The sequence below is a fragment of the Monodelphis domestica genome, chromosome 3 (genome assembly GCF_027887165.1).
Source record: "Monodelphis domestica isolate mMonDom1 chromosome 3, mMonDom1.pri, whole genome shotgun sequence".
NCBI classification, from domain to species: Eukaryota; Metazoa; Chordata; class Mammalia; order Didelphimorphia; family Didelphidae; genus Monodelphis; species Monodelphis domestica.
In genome coordinates, this window is record NC_077229.1 from 158,791,461 (window position 1) to 158,813,717 (window position 22,257).

The 22,257-nt window shown below is 36.6% G+C and overlaps 1 protein-coding gene across 1 annotated transcript in view; it reads left to right on the plus strand.

Annotated features, from left to right (window-relative positions):
* Positions 1 to 22,257, plus strand: part of NUDCD1 (NudC domain containing 1) — a 109,006-nt gene that overhangs the window by 79,719 nt on the left and 7,030 nt on the right. The window contains exon 9 of the mRNA XM_001369646.4: positions 19,127 to 19,286. Coding sequence (XP_001369683.1) covers positions 19,127 to 19,286 — 160 coding nt within the window. The remainder of the gene's footprint in view (positions 1 to 19,126; positions 19,287 to 22,257) is intronic.

A 22,257-nucleotide genomic window follows, 5' to 3' on the forward strand; every position in this document is an offset into this window, starting at 1 on the left:
ACATACTGAAAAAGTATACCGAGAGTCTGTATAGATATTTGCACTTTTGCTATCAGTTAGAAGACTGGCTTGCTTCAAAACCACTATCTCCTCTCCTTGAGCACTAAGATTTTCAGGTAATGAGCCAAACCACAGGGTCTCAAATTCTGTGACCACTGCAGTACCAGTACAATGAACACCATTACACTAATATGAAGAACCATCATTGAATAATACCAAAATGACTCACCATGTTTTGGTAGATCAAGAAGTGTAGTAGGATTTAATACAGTACACCTCTTTTAACTGGATGTTCTCACTACCCAGGAGAATAATTTCATACTTAGAAATTCTTTGATCTGAATAAACTTGAGTACAAAATTTTCTCATTAGTGCTTCGATGTGATATGAACAGTATACAGTCAATGGACATCCCAAAACTAAATCAGCTGACTTCTAGACTAACAACAGCAGCAGCAGCTCCCCACCTTCCCACCCCCCACCCCCACCCTTAGACAAGGTACAGTACCTGCAGCTATGGGATCAGGCTGACAACTAAAATACCCAGTAGGATGATAACTTTGTCTCAAAGTTTATGTTTATATCCCAGAAGGAATTCCTTTGGTCTCATTAACAAATAATTGGAATGGCTTTGCATGGCCTGGGATACCCAAAATAGGAGAAGACAAAATGGCTTTCTTAAGCTTAGCAAGAGCTTGCAGATGTTCAGGCTTAAGTTTCAGAGGTTCAGGTTCTGTGTTCCTGGTCAAGTCAATTAGATACTTGGTTTTCTGGCTGTAATCAGGTATACATTGTCTACAGAACCCAGTTGTTCCAAGAACAGCTCTGAGCTGCTGCTTAGTTTTTGTAGCAGTCAGCTTTTGGATATCAGCTATTCTTTTCTGTGTGATACTCCTTGAACCCTCTGAAAACACAAAACCTAGATATCTTTTCCTTATAACAGATCCTTCACACAGACAGATTCACTCCACTGCCCCCTGGTGGAAATTCCAGAGGAACTACACAGCAACTGTCTCAAGATGTTTCAAGTTATCTTCTCTCTAAATCTTCCAAATGTCTCAGAGCAAGCTCCTTGGACACACTTCTTTAACCAGGATCATCCAAAGAGTGATTGTTGGTTAACTGACCTTTCCCAAGGCTCCTTGGGAAAATTCTTTTCCATCATCCCTTTAAGGTTCCACTTTGAATTAAAGAAGTCCAGCTTATTCAAAAACATGTCATCAGCTCTGTCACTTATTTCAATTTATCAAGTCTCTAATTCCTTACCTAATTAACAAATACCTTATTACAGTAGATAGTCATAAGCTCTTCACTGCTTTCTCATCCTATGTGGCTTTTGCCCATGTCTTTCATAAATTCTCCAAAGGAGCTACCTAACATACTTGAATCTTTTTCTCTCTTCCTTTTAACATCAAACCAATTTTACATGTATTGAATTCTATATAAAATCACTTAATTAAAAAATAAGACTCTCCCTAATCATATTATACTATTTATATTAATAGAGTAGGCTGTTCATCTATTATCTCCCTTATCTTTGCTAACTTTCTAACCTACTACCTTTCCAGTTATACATGACCTTGATAATGTCTTTTTTATGATTCTCAGGTGAAAGCTATATTTGATAACATGGTATGCTATATTTGCTATGCCCACATGGACTTTTCTATTCAGATTTTGGTTTTATAATTTTAATTCTAAGAAAAAATAGTGGTCTATGATTTGCAGCTATATTGTATTATGGGGGAAATGGTTTAAGAGGCTGAATTTAGACAGTTTGGGATCATCAAAAAGACAAAATGTTTTCCCAAATTAAACTCCTCTTAATCAAATCTGAGCCCTGATATCAGTCTATGGGCAGAGCCTTTCAATCCCTATACTTATAGACTAACACAATGGACTGACTGCCCAGTCAGCAGAGACCTCACTGCATTATGCATTTTTCATCCACTTCTGTTTATTCAGACCATTGGCTTTTGTATTACTTATGATTTTTCCTTAAGATGCTTTATAGGGTACCAGCACTCAATATAACTGATACAGGAAAACATGAGCAGGGTGCAATCCAGTAAATTCCATCTCTTCTTGTGCAGAGCAACTTGTACCTGCAGCTACAACTGGTTGATTTCTAACCTCTTGTGTAGAGGTGTGGTGAGATACTCCTTATTTTCTGACCACCTTGTACCTTCCATCTTTTGCTATATCTCCTGATGTCTCTTGCCTCATCTCCAGCCTGTAGAGAGAAAAGGAAAGGAGAAATAGGGGCGTTACATCTTGTTCTGCATGTCTACAGCCTTTCCTAGAGAGAAAAGATGCACCTTTCATTACATAATTAATATGTTTACATACTTACACCTGGTCAGACCCTATACATCCTAGAGATTATGAATCTTTGTAAGTCATCATCTATTTCCTATTCCCCACAACTCAATTCTTTTTACCCAGGCCCTTTAACCTTCCTATCCCAAATCCCAACCAAACCTACCCAATTCCTTCCCATGTGCCCTCTAGAATTCTAATTCCATAAGCAATAAACTTAACTTCATGAAAAATTTTTTCATCTCCTACTCCTATCTTTTCCCAATTATAGAAACCTGCCTTCTCAACTTGCACCCTTTACCCCTCACCATACTATACACTTTCACTCATTCTCTCAGCTTTCTGGTCAAGGCAAGGGAGTTGGAATATTCCTTACTTCTACTTGCCACTTCAAGCTTATCCTCCTACCTCAATTACTTAGTAACATCTCCTTTGAGATCCATATAGACTAAATCTTCCACTCAATCAAAATCTTCAATTGTTGTTTACTGACCTACTGATCTCCTTCCTTCAAAATTATAATCACTTAGTTCCTCAATGTAGTCACTTCCCATGACCTATTTCTTCACCCCACCAAAGCCACAAAATAAAAATGGTCCTACTTTTGATCTTTCCATAATGTACAAATTCACCACCTCCATGTTTAAGAACTCTCAAATCCCCTATATCATCAAGACATGACTTTCCACTTCTCCCTCTGCCTTTCTATATGAAGCCCTTTAATCCCTCAATTCCTGTGCTTTCTCCAGGCTATTCACTTTATACTAATCTCTCTCTCCCCTTTTTACCATGTTGATCCCTTGGTCAACCAGTTTGGTTGTACAGTGTTCTCTTCACTTGGGGTACATGGGGTGTTCAAAACAGATTAATACCTCTTATTTAAGGGTTTACCCTTCTTAGAGCTGCTCATCCTCCTTCGGTGCTTACCTTTCACGCAGCCTTTGGCTCTAGCATATGCAGTGGCCACGCCCTGGTAAAAGTGTCTCTACAGACAGGCAAAACAAGTTTGAGAGTAACTGAGAGACCTCAAACCTGTTGGTGAATGAGGGGATGTCTACCATAAGCATGTGAAGACTTCCCCCAGTGAAATGGTTGGATGAGAACAATTTGTTTCAGTGGCCATGAAAATGACTGAATCAGTTGCTGTAATGCACTTAGAGCTTGGTCAGACATCAAAGATTCCGAGTTCATCCACTGCATCCTGGATCATTGCCACTTGTTGAGACTTTTGTCTTCCAGTAGACTTTGATGCCTGGAAGAGAGAGTGAGACTGATGACATGATAATGCTGCCTTACTTAAATTCATGAATGAGTTCACATCACCTCATAATATTACTGATTCTTTATGAAATAATGGATGAACAGCAACACTGTTCTCTTCACTTAAGACCCTTGGCCCCCTCACATATCATTGATTGTGCCCTACAAGGCCAGAGTTTGGGATGACTCTTGCCATCAGCCACCCTTGCTGTTTAATGAAGTGGAGAAAATGATGCAATCATTCTGACTAGGTCCACTACAGTGTTACATAATCTTAACTTGTTTCTCACTGATACTAGACAATCTTTCTACACCTCTCTTATCATGTCACTCTCCCATTCTCCATAGCATCTCTTCCAAACCATTGTATCCCTCCTCAAACATTCATGGCTCCCTCTCTTCCCCTCTTCTTGACTGAGAACCCATGCCTTATAGTTTACTGAAAAAAAATGAGACCATTTGCCAAGATCTCTCTCTTTTACCCTCTTTCTTATCTCATCACTCAGATGTACCTTCTGCCACTTTCTCTTCATTTACCTCTCTGTCATCAGAAAAGGTGGCTCTACTCCCTTGCCTAGGCAAATCCTACTACTGATCTAAGTATTTCCACTGTCTCCTCCAAAAGATTATTCACTGTTATCCCATTCTCATTTATCTTCACTCTGTCACTGATTACTAGCTCATCACCTACTGCCTATAGACATGCTCATGTCTCCTCCATTTCCCAAAAAACTCTCACTTGATCCTTCTATCCCCTTTATCATTCTTCATCTCTTCTCCCTTTGTTGTTAAACTCATTGGCTTTTAAGATAAAATATAAGTTCCACTTGATTGTCACTTTAAAGTACCCTATAATCTTTCTTCAAGCAATTTTTCCAGATATTTTACATTTCTACCTCTCTCACCCTCCTATCACTGTGGTCCAGTCATAATAGCCCACTTGTTGTTCCTTATTTAGGAAATATACCTTATATACCTTATGTTACCTTCATACTTTTGCACAGACTATTCCCCATGTCTGAAAGGCATCTATGCTTTTTGGATTTTCTGATTCCTTTTAAGTTACAACTCAAGTAACGGTTCATATGTATGACTTTCCCTCATGCCCCTTTAATTGTTGGGATTTCCCTCCAACAAATTTCTTCATATTAATTTTGCATAGATCTATTTTTGTATAACTATTGTACTTACCATAGAATGTAAACTCTTTCTTGCTGTCTTTGCAACTCCACTATCTTGATGCAAATTTGTTTAGTAGAAACTCAATAATTATTGAATTGATTTGAGTTTATTTAAATCCATAACATTGCAAAAAAACCCTGAACTACAAAGGAGTAATTATTGGAATGAATTATTTGATGCTTGTTAAACATTAGAGAGGTCAAGTGGAACAAATAAGTACAGAATAGCACACAGAAGAAACAAATGAACAGAATAGCATAATATTTGATAAATCCAAAGAGCCTAAGTTACAATAAGGACTCATCATTTGACAAAACTTTTGGGGAAACTGGACAGCATTTTAGCAGAAATCAGGTATAGACTAATACCTAACACCATATCCTAAAATAAAACTCAAAATGAATTTATGACTTTTTTTAAAAAGTCACTTCATAGACTTCCGGTCAAGATGGCGGCTTAGAGAAAGCTAAAGTTCAGATCTCCGGAAAACCCTTCCCGACCGATCTCAAACTATAAGCTCCTAAGGCGCCGAAATTCAAAACGATCAACAGCATAGACCCTGGGAATCCTCCTCCTGGACCTGGACCTGGACCAAAAGGTACGGTCCCCCTCAAAAGTCAGAACCCGAGATCACTCGGACCTAAGGGGTAGGAGCGCAGAGTCCAAGGCTCCGGGAAGCCGCGGCCCTGCCCCTCTCAGAGAGCAGGGTAGTCTGAAACAACAGCAACCCTCAGGGCGGGCAAGACAGCCTCACCAGCTGGATCCTGCTATCCAAGTCTCAGTGAAAGTCACTGCCCTCGGAGCTCTGGGAAGCCACGACTCCTTCCCCGCAGAGAGCAGGGTTGTCTGAAACAACAGCAACCCTCAGGGCCAACAAAACAGCCTCACGGCCAGCTATTCTGAAGGCAACTTCCGGAAAGCAACCCGACCCAGTCCAGTTGAGGGGGCACCTTAGCAGCAGGGAAGCAGACAGAGCCAGGGGAGAGTGTGGCCCCCTGGTCTGACCCTTCCATTCCAGTTCCAGTGAAAGTCATTGCCGGAAGGCATACTCAATTTAACCCAGGGAAAGCTCATAGAACCGACAATCTGCCCAGGACTAAAGCCTCTGAAAACCAGACAGAGATAAGAAAAGCTAATCCTCCCCATTCAGAGATGGCAAACTCCACAGAAGCACAGAATCCCAAGAAAAATAAGAAGAAAGGGGTGACTTTGGACACATTCTATGGAACCAAAATACAAGATACGGAGGAGATAGAAGACGATGCACAAGAAAATGCCCCGAAACCTTCCAAAGGAAATGGAAACTCTCCACAAACACATGAAGAATTTGAATCAGAAATGACCAAAAAGATGGAAACCTTCTGGGAGGAAAAGTGGGAAATAATGCAAAAGAAATTCATGCATCTACAAAACCAGTTTGACCAAAGTGAAAAGGAAAACCAGGCTTTAAAGGCCAGAATCAGGCAGCTAGAAGACAACGATCGTGTAAAAGAGCAAGAATTAATAAAGCAAAGCCAAAATACCAAGAAATTAGAAGAGAACATAAACTATCTCACCGACAAGGTGACAGATCTGGAAAATAGAGGGAGAAGAGATAATTTAAGAATAATTGGACTTCCAGAAAAGCCAGAAATAAACACCAAACTCGACATCGTGATACAAGATATAATCAAAGAAAATTGCCCAGAGATTCTAGAACAAGGGGATAATACAGCCACTGACAGAGCTCACAGAACACCTTCTACACTAAACCCCCAAAAGACAACTCCCAGGAATGTAATTGCCAAATTCCAAAGCTCTCAAACAAAAGAAAAAATCCTACAGGAAGCCAGAAAAAGACAATTTAGATATAAAGGAATGCCAATCAGGGTCACACAAGACCTTGTAAGTTCTACTCTGAATGATCGTAAGGCATGGAACATGATCTTCAGAAAGGCAAGAGAGCTGGGTCTTCAACCAAGAATCAGCTACCCAGCAAAACTGACTATATACTTCCAAGGGAAAGTATGGGCATTCAACAAAATAGAAGACTTCCAACTTTTTGCAAAGAAAAGACCAGAGCTCTGTGGAAAGTTTGATACCGAAAAACAAAGAGCAAGGAATACCTGAAAAGGTAAATATTAAGGAAAGGGGAAAATGTTATCTTCTTCTTTTACTCAAACTCTCTTCTATAAGGACTACATTTATATCAACCTATGTATACTAACATGTGGGGAAAATGTAATGTATAAATAGGGGGTAAAGAAAGACCAAATAGAATAATCTTTCTCACACAACGATTCACATGGGAAGGGGAGGGGAAGAAAACTCCTATAAGAAGGAGAGGAAGAGAGGGTTTTTTACTTAAACCTTAATCTCAGGGAAATCAACTCTGAGAGGGAAAAACATCCAGATCCATTGGGATCTTGAATTCTATCTTACCCAACAAGGGTAGGAAGAAGGGAAAACCAAGGGGGGGGGGGAAGGGAAAACAAAAAGGGAGGGAAAGAGAGGGGGGAGGGGGAGGAAAGAAAAAGGGAGGGACTAAAAAGGGAAACATCAAGGGAGGGGACAAGGGGGACTGATTCAAAGTAAATCACTGGACTAAAAGGTAGAGCCGAAGAAGAAAAGGTTAGAATTAGGGAAGGCTATCAAAATGCCAGGGAGTCCACAAATGACAATCATAACTTTGAACGTGAATGGGATGAACTCACCCATAAAACGTAGACGAATAGCAGAATGGATTAGAATCCAAAACCCTACCATATGTTGTCTTCAAGAAACACACATGAGGCGGGTTGACACCCACAAGGTCAGAATTAAAGGATGGAGTAAGACCTTCTGGGCCTCATCTGACAGAAAGAAGGCAGGAGTGGTAATCATGGTATCTGATAAAGCCAAAGCAAAAATAGACCTGATCAAAAGGGATAGGGAAGGTAATTATATTTTGTTAAAAGGGACTTTAGACAATGAGGAAATATCATTAATCAACATGTATGCACCAAATAGCATAGCACCCAAATATCTAATGGAGAAACTAGGAGAAATGAAGGAGGAAATAGACAGTAAAACCATATTAGTGGGAGATTTGAACCAACCATTATCAAATTTAGATAAATCAAATCAAAAAATAAATAAGAAAGAGGTAAAAGAAGTGAATGAAATCTTAGAAAAATTAGAATTAATAGACATATGGATAAAAATAAATAGGGATAAAAAGGAATACGCCTTCTTTTCAGCACCACATGGCACATTCACAAAAATTGACCATACATTAGGTCACAGAAATATAGCACACAAATGCAGAAAAGCAGAAATAATGAATGCAGCCTTCTCAGATCACAAGGCAATAAAAATAATGATTAGAAATGGTACATGGAAAACCAAATCTAAAACCAATTGGAAATTAAACAGTATGATACTCCAAAACCTTTTAGTTAAAGAAGAAATCATAGAAACAATAATTTCATCGAGGAAAATGACAATGGTGAGACATCCTTTCAAACCGTTTGGGATGCAGCCAAAGCGGTAATCAGAGGTAAATTCATATTCCTGAATGCATATATTAACAAACTAGGGAGAGCAGAGATCAATCAATTGGAAATGCAAATGAAAAAACTCGAAAGCGATCAAATTAAAACCCCCCAGCAGAAAACCAAACTAGAAATCCTAAAAATTAAGGGAGAAATTAATAAAATTGAAAGTGATAGAACTATTGATTTAATAAATAAGACAAAAAGCTGGTACTTTGAAAAAACAAACAAAATAGACAAAGTACTGGTCAATCTAATTTAAAAAAGGAAGGAAGAAAAGCAAATTAACAGCATTAAAGATGAAAAGGGGGACAGCACCTCCGATGAAGAGGAAATTAAGGCAATCATTAGAAATTACTTTGCCCAATTATATGGCAATAAGTACACCAATTTAGGAGAAATGGATGAATATATACAAAAATACAAACTGCCTAGACTAACAGAAGAGGAAATAGAATTCTTAAATAATCCCATATCAGAGAATGAAATCCAACAAGCCATCAAAGAACTTCCTAAGAAAAAATCCCCAGGGCCTGATGGATTCACCAGTGAATTCTATCAAACATTCAGAGAACAGTTAATCCCAATACTATACAAACTGTTTGACATAATAAGCAAAGAGGGAGTTCTACCAAACTCCTTTTATAACACAAACATGGTACTGATTCCAAAAGCAGGCAGGTCAAAAACAGAGAAAGAAAACTATAGGCCAATCTCCCTAATGAATATAGATGCAAAAATCTTAAATAGGATACTAGCAAAAAGACTGCAGCAAGTGATCAGAAGGATCATTCACCATGATCAAGTAGGATTTATACCAGGGATGCAGGGCTGGTTCAACATTAGGAAAACCATCCACATAATTGACCACATCAGCAAGCAAACCAGCAAGAACCACATGATTATCTCAATAGTCGCAGAAAAAGCATTTGATAAAATACAATACCCGTTCCTATTAAAAACACTAGAAAGCATAGGAATAGAAGGGTCATTCCTAAAAGTAATAAACAGTATATATCTAAAACCACCAGCTAATATCATCTGCAATGGGGATAAACTAGATGCATTCCCAATAAGATCAGGAGTGAAACAAGGATGCCCATTATCACCTCTACTATTTGACATTGTACTAGAAACACTAGCAGTAGCAATTAGAGAAGAAAAAGAAATTGAAGGCATCAAAATAGGCAAGGAGGAGACCAAGTTATCACTCTTTGCAGATGACATGATGGTCTACTTAAAGAATCCTAGAGATTCAACCAAAAAGCTAATCGAAATAACCAACAACTTTAGCAAAGTTGCAGGATACAAAATAAACCCACATAAACCATCAGCTTTTCTATATATCTCCAACACAGCTCAGCAGTAAAAACTAGAAAGAGAAATCCCATTCAAAATCACCTTAGACAAAATAAAATATTTAAGAATCTATCTCCCGAGACAAACACAGGAACTATATGAATACAACTACAAAACACTCTCCACACAACTAAAACTAGACTTGAGCAATTGGAAAAACATTAACTGCTCATGGATAGGACGAGCCAATATAATAAAAATGACCATCCTACCCAAACTTATTTATCTATTTAGTGCCATACCCATTGAACTATCAAAATACTTCTTCACTGATTTAGAAAAAAACCATAACAAAGTTCATTTGGAAGAACAAAAGATCAAGGATATCCAGGGAAATCATGAAAAAAATACAAAGGAAGGGGGCCTTGCAGTCCCTGACCTTAAACTATATTACAAAGCAGCAGTCATCAAAACAATTTGGTACTGGCTAAGAAACAGAAAGGAAGATCAGTGGAATAGACTGGGGGAAAGTGACCTCAGCAAGACAGTATACGATAAACCCAAAGATCCCAGCTTTTGGGACAAAAATCCACTATTTGATAAAAACTGCTGGGAAAATTGGAAGACAGTGTGGGAGAGACTAGGAATAGATCAACACCTCACACCCTACACCAAGATAAATTCAAAATGGGTGAGTGACTTAAACATAAAGAAGGAAACCATAAGTAAATTGGGTAAACACAGAATAGTATACATGTCAGACCTCTGGGAGGGGAACGACTTTAAAACCAAGCAAGACATAGAAAGAATCACAAAATGTAAAATAAATAATTTTGACTACATCAAAGTAAAAAGCTTTTGTACAAATAAAACCAATGTAACTAAAATCAGAAGGGAAACAACAAATTGGGAAAAAATCTTCATAGAAACCTCTGACAAAGGTTTAATTACTCATATTTATAAAGAGCTAAATCAATTGTACAAAAAATCAAGCCATTCTCCAATTGATAAATGGGCAAGGGACATGGATAGGCAGTTCTCAGATAAAGAAATCAAAACTATTAACAAGCACATGAAGAAGTGTTCTAAATCTCTTATAATCAGAGAGATGCAAATCAAAACAACTCTGAGGTATCACCTCACACCTAGCAGATTGGCTAACATAACAGCAAAGGAAAGTAATGAATGCTGGAGGGGATGTGGCAAAGCAGGGACATTAATTCATTGCTGGTGGAGTTGTGAACTGATCTAACTATTCTGGAGGGCAATTTGGAACTATGCCCAAAGGGCGACAAAAGAATATCTACCCTTTGATACAGCCATAGCACTGCTGGGTCTGTACCCCAAAGAGATAATGGACAAAAAGACTTGTACAAAAATATTCATAGCTGCGCTCTTTGTGGTGGCCAAAAACTGGAAAACGAGGGGATGCCCATCAATTGGGGAATGGCTGAACAAATTGTGGTATATGTTGGTGATGGAATACTATTGTGCTAAAAGGAATAATAAAGTGGAGGAATTCCATGGAGACTGGAACAACCTCCAGGAAGTGACGCAGAGCGAGAGGAGCAGAACCAGAACATTGTACACAGAGACTAATACACTGTGGTATAATCGAACGTAATGGACTTCTCCATTAGTGGCAGTGTAATGTCCCTGAACAATTTGCAGGGATCTTGGAGAAAAAAACACTATTCATAAGCAAAGGATAAACTATGGGAGTGGAAACACCGAGGAAAAGCAACTGCCTGAATACTGTGGTTGAGGGGACATGACAGAGGAGAGACTCTAAATGAACACTCTAATGGAAATATTATCAACATAGCAATGGGTTCAGATCAAGAAAATATGTAATGCCCAGTGGATTTACGCATCGGCTATGGGGGGTTGGGGGGGAGGAAAAGAAAATGATCTATGTCTTTAATGAATAATGCTTGGAAATGATTAAATAAAATATAATTTAAAAAAAAGCAAAAAAAAGTCAGCAGATCTTTAGAGTAATTTAAGACCATATAGTTAATTTTTCCATTCTTTAGCATATAAGAATATCAGAGATTCTCTTCTGCCACTGCAGCCCAGAGCTCTGCCTCTGAGAGGAACATCAGGGGGCTTGATATGTTAGACTGTGGTTGTCTTCCTCATAAGTTTAATAAATACTGTTCCTCACACTTCCTCTCATATGTTCAATTAAGTTCTATAATTATTTTTATTAAATATCTACTATGTGCAAGCCATTTTGTGAGGCACTGGGGACACAAAGGCAAAAAAAAGTTCCTGCCTTCAAAGAATGTACATTTCATATTCCACTATAACCTATAGATTTAGTTAAACCATTCTTGAACCCATTTTTAATTTTAGTCCATACTGTCTCTTTAAAGTTGAAAGCTCTATAAAATGACTTCTCATTGATGAAAAAAAAAAGTCACTTCATAAATTAGAGGAGCAAAGAAAAAATTACCTTTCACATCTGAATATGGAAAGAGACCATGACTAAACAAGAAATACAGAGGGTAATAGATAATAAAATAGATAATATTTGAGCCTATAAAATTTGAAAGTTTTGCACAAACAAATCTAATAGTTAAAATTAGAAAGGAGTCAGTAATAGGCAAAGATCCTTGTAGAAAGTTTCTTTAATAAAGATCTCATGCAAGATAAGGAACTGATTCACTTTAATAAGACTGAACCATTCTCTAATGTGATATTGATCAAAGGGTAAGAATGGAGTTTTCAAAGAGAAAAAAAATCTAATCTATCAGCAAGCATGTAAAAAAAAGTCTAAAATACTAATAATTGGAGAAATGCCAATTAAATTGACTTCTAGGTTCTGTCTCATGTATATGACATTGGAAAAGATGACAAAAAAAGACTAGGACAATCGTACAGTAGAAAAACAAATACACTGGATTTCTTTTTTGCCAGAATTTTGAATTGATCCATATATTCTGAAAAAGAAAATTGAAACTATGTCTCAAAAGTTACTGAATTTTATACCCTTTGACTCAACAGTATCCCTTTTTTTCAAAGAAAGAGGAAAAGGACACCTATAATACAAAAATATTTCTAGCAGCTCTTTTGTAGCCAAAAATTTGAAAACAAAATGCAAAATGGTGCCTACCCATTGGTGAATGACTAAACATATTATGGTATATATGTGTAATGATGCAGAGTGAAGTGAGCAGAATTAGAAGAAACAATTTGTACAGTGACAACATAGAGAAACAACAGTTTTAAAAGATTTCAGTATGCAGAGAAGAAAAGGTATAGACAAATTTCTTTAATGAATATTGTAAAGAATTTAATTAATGTTTTGACAAATATACGAGAATTTTAAGATAATACTGTGGTCATCTATTTTAAAATGAATGCAGCCCAAGTCAAAATGACTTTTAGCAGCTTTTATTTACAAAAAAGGTAGAGAGAGTGAAAGTAGAGAAATGAATGAGAAGGTAGAGTAAAAAGTCTCACTTATTACCCTAAGTGTTACTCAGGTCCCCTACTCAATCCACACAGGACTTGTTAACCCCTCAGCCAGAGGACTTGGTGTTGAATTAAGCAAGGGTTTAACCCATGTGGCCTTCTCCAAGAAGGGGAAGCCTCTCTGGAATTAATCTCTCCAGAAGCGAAGCCAGAAAAGGAAGGTCAGCTTTTCACTCAAAGATCTAAAGGGAGAAGATCCAGGAGCAGTCTTACCAGAAGCAGTCCAAGAGCCACAGTCCCAGTTCAAGCTCCTTCAATATGAAAATTCAGGACAAAAGCCCGTTGGACAGGAAGTTCATCATCTTTTATAGCCCATTTTTATGTCCCTTCCTGTCCCTTCCTCCACTTTACGGGGATCAATTGCAGTCTTTTAATTTGCTTAGCACTGCCTGGGGAGGGGGGCAGTGTTTGTTGGTTTCACCTCTCAACATTTGAGGTTGTAATTTTTCACAAAGGATTCACAAATTTCTGACTGGTTGAATTGAAAGGATGGAGCTCTGCAAGTGATTTGTGAACTCCTCCACCTAGTGCCAAGTAGGAGTGTTCAAGCTTTGGTTAATTAATTCAAAAATAGGCAAGGGGAGAGTCAATTCCATCTTCACAATATGAATGTAAGAATTCTAAATAAAATGCTAACTAGGTGACTACAACAATATATCACAAAGATATGTTGTGACCAAACATGATTTATACTAGGATTTCAGGCATCATTTAATATAAAGAAAACTATTAATGTAACTGATTATAAAAATGACAAAAACAACAAAAATCATATGATTATATCACTAGATGCAGAAAAAGCTTTTGATGAAATACAACTCAAACACTTGAAAGCATAAATATAAATGAGTTTTCCCTTAAAATGTTTAAAAAAACTTAACAAAACCCATCAGCAAGCATTATTTACAAGGATAAGCTTGAAGCCTTCCTAATGAAATCAGGAGTGAAACAAGGATGCCATCATCATCAATATTATTCAATATTGTATTCGAAATGCTAGCAATAACAATAATAGAAGAAAAAGAAATGGAAAGATTCAGAATGGCCAAAGAGTTCATAAAACTCTTTTTGTAGACAGTATAATGATATATCTAGAAAATTCTAGAGATTCAACTAAAAAGTTAGTTGAAGTAATTAGTAATTTTAGCAAAGTAGCAGGATATAAAAAACACCATGTACATCATCAGCATTTTTAATAGTTGTTTGTTCATATATCACAGGCCCATTATAAATGTATATATACACTTATATGATTTTATACATGTATTACAAGTGATTTGTATTATATATAATGTATCATATATGATATACATTTTATACATGTACTATTTGGGGGTAATATATACATCCAAGGAAACAAATTTGGGTAATTCCTTTGGAATGAAAGACTACATATATATAGGTTTTCATGGGCTCACCACCACATGCCTTTGAATGTTTAAAATTTGACAATGAATTTTAGAAAATGAATATAGAATTGAAAGGTTTCCTTTCATAAGATTAATAACTTTCAAACTCTTTTCTGTGTCTTGAAAATCTTCAACAAGAATATTGCTTTAATTTTATATTATACAGAAGAATTATGCCATTTCATTTGTGTCTTTGTGTTTAAATTTAATTTGATAGCAAAGAAAGGTTGATTAAATGTTTATTACTTTGACATTTAATCTTAGTTAATTGTTAAGTAGTTTACCTAGAGGCATAAAAAGATAATGACAGTTTGAAATGAATATTTCAAATTTTGTGTAGGGAATATTTTATTGTAATCATATCCTATGGTCTTTCAGTCTTTGATGACTGCTACAAGTACCACTATAGGAATGATGAAGTATATTTGGAATTTTACACACTTCTTGGAAGTATACTTTTACAAAAATCACAAATCTTAGGAAATCTGCTGTTTGATTTAACAAACCAATAAACATTGAGTTCTTATTCTATTCCAGGCATCAAGATATATATATATATACACACACTCACACACACTCTCTCTCTCTCTCTCTCTCTCTCTCTTTCTCTCTCTCTCTTTCTCTCTCTCTCTCTCAAGTGACTTGCCCAGGGTCACACAGCTGGGAAGTGTCTGAGGCCAGATTTGAACCTAGGACCTCCCATCTCTAGGCCTGACTCTTAATCCACTGAGCTACCCAGATGCCCCCTCAAATAATTTTTTTAAATCTCTGGACTTAGATCTTATTAGATAGGCAAATGGAAATGTTTATTTTAAGAAAAAATAGCTTTCATTTAATTACCTTAAAATCTAGTTTTCCAAGAGTACTTCTTAAAAAATATTAGATCTAAAGAATCTTAGTCTAAAAAATTATGATGATAGTTTTAAAGGTGTGTGTCTTATCCTTACATAACAGCTCCTAATACTGCATGTTGGCATCTAATCTAGTGATTTCTTAGCAAGTAACAAGGAAGTGCTGCTTTTTAAAAAACAAAGATTTGTATATTTTCTCTCTTATTTGTTTTCCTCGTCGGTCTTCTCTTTTTTAAATCGAGTCCCAGATCTTCTTCTTTCTCCACCCACTGAGATGGTAAACAAGATGATGTCAGTTATATAATGTGAAACCTTGCAAAGTTTACATCTTAATCATACAAAAAAAGAGAGAGGAAGAGAATTATACTTCAGTTTGCACTTAAAATTCATCAGATTTCTCTGGAGGTTAATAGCACTTTTTCCATGAATCCTTTGGAATTATCTTGGATCACTGTATTGATCAGAGTAACCAAATTTTTCATAGTTGATCATTATTACATCTGTTTGCATGTGTAGTCTTGCTATGTTTTTCCTTCAAACCACCCTCTTCATCTTATATAGAACAATAGCTGATCCTATACCATAACTTGTTTTGTCATTCCTTGATTCATGGGCATCCTCAGCTTTTGATTCTATCTTCGCAAAAAGAGCTTCTATAAGCACTTTTGTTTTTATAGGTCTTTGAAGTACACAGTATGACATTAATGGATCACTACCAACAATTTTATTGGTTTATTATTTCTGATAGATGTGAGATAGTACTGCTGAATTGTTTTAATTTGCCTTTCTCTAATCTATAGTGATTTGGAGCATTTTTTCATAAAACTATAGATAGCTTTGATTGCTTCACTGGAAAACTGCCTATTTGTATCCCTTGATCATTTATCAGTTGGAAAATGGCGCTTATAAATTTGGCTCCATTTCTTATGTATTTCAAAAATGAGACCTTTTTCAGAGAAATTTGCTTTAAAATTTTTGATATAACTTCATTTCCTTTGGTACCTTTTATCAAAATGTAATTTTCCAGGTTATCTCTTTTATTTAGGTGTATTTCTACTTTTGCATTGTCTGAGATCATGATTGCCACCCCTGCCCTCTTCACTTTAGCTAAAGCATTATAGACTGTTCCAGACCTTCATTTCAACTCTGTTTCTTTCTGTTCCAGTGCGACTCTTGTATAAAACATATTGTTGGATTCTTGTCTTCAGTCCATTTTCTTAGCTATTTTTGTTTTATGTGTTAGCTCAACTCATTCACATTCATAGTTATGATTGACTACACGTTTCATTTCTCCTCCTCCTATTTTCTTATCCTTCCTCTCTTTTTTTCTTGGTCCTCTTCTAAAAGTATATCTTGCGTCCAACCAGTGCCTCTTCAAATTTGAACTCCCCTGTATCATTCTCCATTTCCTCCACTCCAAATATTTTTGCCCTTTTCCCTCTTATCTCCCTATTGGAGATAAGATAGATTTCTATACACAGCTGAGTGGCCCATCAAAACACTCCTCTCCTTCCTGTTAACTGCATCCCAAAACTGTTTATAAATAGTAGAGGTGTCAATTAACACCAGCTGCACCCACTGCCATTAATTAGTAGGTCCCCTGTATTCTCCTTCTGACTAGTTATCTGACTCTCTTACTGTCCTTGGGCTCAGAGCTCTCTAAGCTGCTGCTGCTTCTATTGCTGCCACTGCTGCTGCCTTCAAGACTCACTACTGGTGTTTCTTCCTCTCTTTGAGGCATCATCCATCTCCTTTAGACCTCCTAAGTTACCTGAGGCTTGACAAATATCTTCCTCTGACTGTTTGTTGGCTCTGCACTACACAGTTAGAGTTGGGTTGTTATTTTTAAATTACTTAAAAGCTAATTTCAGGATGGTTCATCTGGGTGTCCCACCCAACCTATACTCTGCCATCTTGTCTCAAGCTAATTTCCACATTTTAAAGAATTATTTTTTTGCTCCCCGATCATTTGTAATCAGAACATCCTGAAGGAAGGAGCAGAAAGGAATTTTTTTTAAAAAACTTGATCTGGAAACTTTTGCTAATCACCAGTCCTCTATTGATTTGTTTTTATTTTTTCCTAGAGAACTTATCAGAATTTTGCCATATAAAATCCCTGCTACCTAGGACAGTTAAAATAGCCCCAGAGGCTAAAATGTGCATGGTTTATAAAATATATTTTTATCGTTTTAATACCAAATAGTTCATCTAGTCATTAGGGATCTTTGATATATATAAATTTTTTAATCTAAACTTTATGTCTTAGCTCCTAACATACCACAGGCACTTAACATTTTTGCATTTTTTTTCAAGCTTCATAAGTCATGTGGTATATACAATTCATTGAATGGTGATTGAGCCTGATCCTGTGATTTCATTGGTGTAGGGTACTCCCAAATGAGTATACTCCTTCTATCAAGGCAGATCTTCATCTTCTCTGAAGCTTCTAATTTGTAGGAAGGTACCTGAATAGTACTGAGAAGTGAAGTGACTTGTCTAGGGTTATCAGCTAATGTCAGGCCTCATCTCTGTTTTTGTAACTATATTCACTCAGTAGCAAAACTTAATTTCGACTCTATCCATTTAAAAGTAATTAGTCCAGCCCTAGACAAAATTGTTCCTCAGCTTCCTTTTTCTTTGTTTTTTTTCCCCGTCTTCAGTGTTTACTTTTCATACCCATTCCTAAGTTTAAGTGCTTAATGCCTACAGTTGCAGGAAGTTTTAAAGCAGGGTCTATGAACTAAAAAAAAAATGAAAAAAAACTTTCAATATAGATAGAAAATGGGAATAAGCATTTATATACTGCTTACTGTTTACCAGGCACTATGTGAACAGCCTTGGGAGGTAGGCGATGTTTTTATCTCCATTTTTATAGTTGTAGAAACTGAGCAAACAGTTAAGTGACTTACCAAAGGTTACATTAGCTAGTGTCTGAGATCAGACTTGAACTCAAGTCTTCTTGGCTCTAGGCCCAACTTTCTATCCACTGAGCCATCTAGCTGGTTGGTTTTCTTCATAATCTTTTGTATTTAAAACAATACTTTAAGGTGGTCTATAGGCTTTACCAGATTGTCTGAAGGGTCCTTGATACAGAAAAGTTTAAGATCCTCTTCTTTAGAGTGACTGGAGGCAGAGAACAAGACTGGGATAATCTGTAATATATCCCTATTCTACTAATATCACCCCTGGAGAATAGCCAACAATTTATCCTACTGCTTATGGTCTGTTTCTAGGGGCTCCTAAGGCAGAAATGCTAGTGTTCCTTGACCAGTAACATTTTCCAAGTCTTAGAACCAATTAGACTTCCTTATCAAAACCCTTTCTTCTTATCCCTCAGTTGCCCTGACAGATACAGGGAACAATCCTTTTCCCAGACCCTCCCAAAGTCTTCCTAGATAGAAATTTTGTATTTCCTAGCACATTTGATTTTGTCTCTTCTCAAACATATTTCAATGCTACCTCTTTAGCCCTACCTCTGATAATGACAGAGTAAATGATCATAACCTATCATATTTTGTAGTAGAAGCAGTAATATACTTAAATTCCTCTTATTAGTTAAGATTTAATGATTATATCAGATATATTAGTACATACATTTAATTTTTTTTTGGCAAATAAACTTGATTGGATTCCAAGTATTACTGCTTAGAATATCTATTCTATATACCTCAAGAATATGTTATGGTTTCAAAAATATCAAATTCTTTTAAAGGAATTTTCATGTACCAATGAAGATTATGTTGTTACTATTATCCTTTTTATACTATTTGCTTTCACATCAAGTAAATGCCATTATTTCTATTTTCTTTTTTAGGTGAATCTTGGAAGCAACCAGTATCTTTTTTCAGTCTTAGTGGATCCCAAAGAAATGCCCTGTTTCTGTTTGCGTCATGACGTAGATGCCCTACTTTGGCAACCACACTACAGCCAGCAAGATGAGATGTGGGAACATATTGCAACTTTCAATGCCTTAGGTATAAAGGGGATGTTTGATAATATTTTCTATTCTATCAGAAATTATAGTTTTGACATGAATTATTCCAATCATGAATTCAGTTATTCTAATGATATCACAAAATTTTATATAGATTATTGAATACATAAAATAATAGAACAAATAATCCTCTGTATGACTTTTATTTAGGATCCTTACGTATAATATTAGATATTATGGAGGTGCCCTAAAAGATAAATGTTTTTTTTCTTTAACAAGTATGGAAATAATGATTTAGAATTTTTTTTCCCCTTTGAAGGGAGTTCCCTAGGGTCAGATTTTCAGAGATATGAAGAACTCTGGATAGGGAAATTCTTACCACCATCCATTATAGATTAGCAACCCATTTGTAATTTACAGGCTTAAAGAGTCTCTCAAGGTTCTGAATGGTTAAGTGGCTTGCCCCCATGGTCAAACAGCTAATATGTGACAGAAACAGTACATGAACCTAAATCCTCCTAACTCTAAGGTCAAATTCTCTATCCACTGATACCTCTCATAACCATAAATTAGGACTTTAAAATATTGTCAAATATATTAGAACTTTAGGGTACTGGGCTTTTTTTTAAGAGAATGTTTTATATTAATTACTTATGTTTCTTTGTGGAAAATTACTAAAAAACACCAGAAAGAAGCTTTTCTTTCAAAACACAAACAATTTAGTTTTGAGAGCCAAGCCTGTGGTCTCTCAAAGAGGAGGGTCCTTCTGCCTAGGTGGAACAGTCAAGTGAATAAGAGATAAGAGATGACTAAGTGCTTGGACCTGTGCTTAGATGTCACTTGGTGTTCTGCCATTACACGGAGTTTGTATATCATATAGCTTCAGCTGGGACATAATCATTTTTCAGCATACATGTTGTAAAAATTAAAATTAATGTCAATAATAAAAATATTACATTTTAGGAGATTTATTAATGATCATTAGAAATAAAGGAATAAAAGGGATGCAAAATAAAGACCACATGCCCATGGCTGATCAGCCATTTTCAAATGCTGTGGAAAGGAAATAAGACTGACAGTTGGTGGGGGAAGGGGCATCTGGGAGTGGCAGTTGGGTCTTGTGACTAGTACTTCCTTCCTGCCGGGGTTGGACTTGCTTCCTGGTGTTGGAGGAGAGAGGAGCTTGTTCATCCCAGTCTGGTGTGGTGTGCCTCTACTTTGTTCAGCCCAAAGACACAGGTTTCTGAAGGTTAGAACTGTTCTTGTTTGCTTTCTGTCTACTGCTAAGATTCTGAATTAGACTAAGCAGGACTGATATAGAGTAGACCGGAGTGGGAGAACCCTCCGCCAGCCTCAACTCTGAAGCTGAGAAGAAAACTCTTAATTCCAACTGGTTATTAAACTTTATATTATTTGAATTCACAGTCAGATAAGTGGACTATCTTTTCTGGTCATAGAGGGAGCTGTAAACTTCAGTTCAGTCATTCCAGTTCAAACAGTCCTTATCAGACCCCTGCTGCTTCCTCTCAACAGGGGGCATTTCCCTCCTTTGCTTTACCGAGCGATATTCCCCCTCTCCCCTCGACTCCTACTTACCCTACTACAACCTCCCATTATTCCCCCCTCCCCCATTTTTCAATCCCCATTTCCTTTCCCAATAAATATTACAGTTTTTGGCAGAGCCAGCTAGGTTTTCCAACCTATTTTGTCAAGAATTTGAAAAAATCAGGCCTGTATGCATTTCAAAAGCCTGTGTGACTGTGAAAAGTAACCATTTTGAGAGCAGTGTTGAGTGCAACTAATCTGCCTAGTGATACCACACCCAAAAGAAACCACTCCTCCTGAAGGGAGGAGATGACTCTTAAAGGGCCATACTTAAAAACATTTTTTTTCTGTTGCAAAAAGCTTTTCAAGATACAAGACGGCAAAGAAACTATTGCTTGCCATGGGTTATCTAGCCTGGATTGCATATTTCTTTTATATATTTTACAACTTATTTTTTATCACAATTCTGGATTATATTTATTTTCTGCTTAGCATCTATGAAAGTTTGCAATGGCTGAAAATAAATATGTATCACTTGATTTCATTCATTCCCACATATGCTGGAGCATTATTCTTCGTAACCCAATTATATTATGCCCTAAAAAAAGGTGTGCATCTAATTTATTTACTACCACCATTTACTACCACCATGCTCACTATCATTAAGAAAGGAGGAAGAGCTTTATTGCCTACTCCCTTTATCCTCTGTCTACAGGAAATATGTAATGACAGGAAGTCAGTGGGCTCTTGGGATATGTAGTTCTTTTTTAGGGTAACAGATTTTCAATTATGCATTTCCCCCTGAGAGCTGAGGAAGACTAGTCTCTCTGATGGGTCTTATAAATATACCTGTTTTGAAATTACAATAATTTGAGGATAAGAGGAAAAGAGAACAGAGCCAATGATTTCTGGGCGCATTGATAAAAGCCAATTGGGGGAAGTCCCCTTCAGCATAAGATTATATATACAAAACCAAATGTGTTTAAACCACACACACATCCCAAAGTTCACTCTGGATCTTCTGGAGCAGTGTGTGGTCTGTGGAGGCATCTTCATGGTGCCTTCTCCAAATAGTTCAATTTCTGGATTCGGAGAGGTAGCATGTTTCTTAACCTAAAATTACTCTCAAAAAGAATTTAAACTTTGCAATTTAAAATACTAATCATTATGCATACCCCCCTGAAGCAGATGATTGAAAAACACAGGGATCACTTAGGGATGCATGGCTGAGTTATGAGGTATATGAATCAATTGGCATGGGAAATCAAAAACATCAAAAAAAAAATCCAAATAGAAGAGAAAATAATTTGTGGATGAAATTATAGACTATCAAAAGTCTTATGTGTAAAAATTCTAAGTAAAGGAAAAATAAATTTATAGCAGGTCCTTGAATCAGGGCCCAATTAAAGTGATATATGTAATTATGCACTTACTCAATCGGTAGCCAAGACTACAGAAAGTTGCCA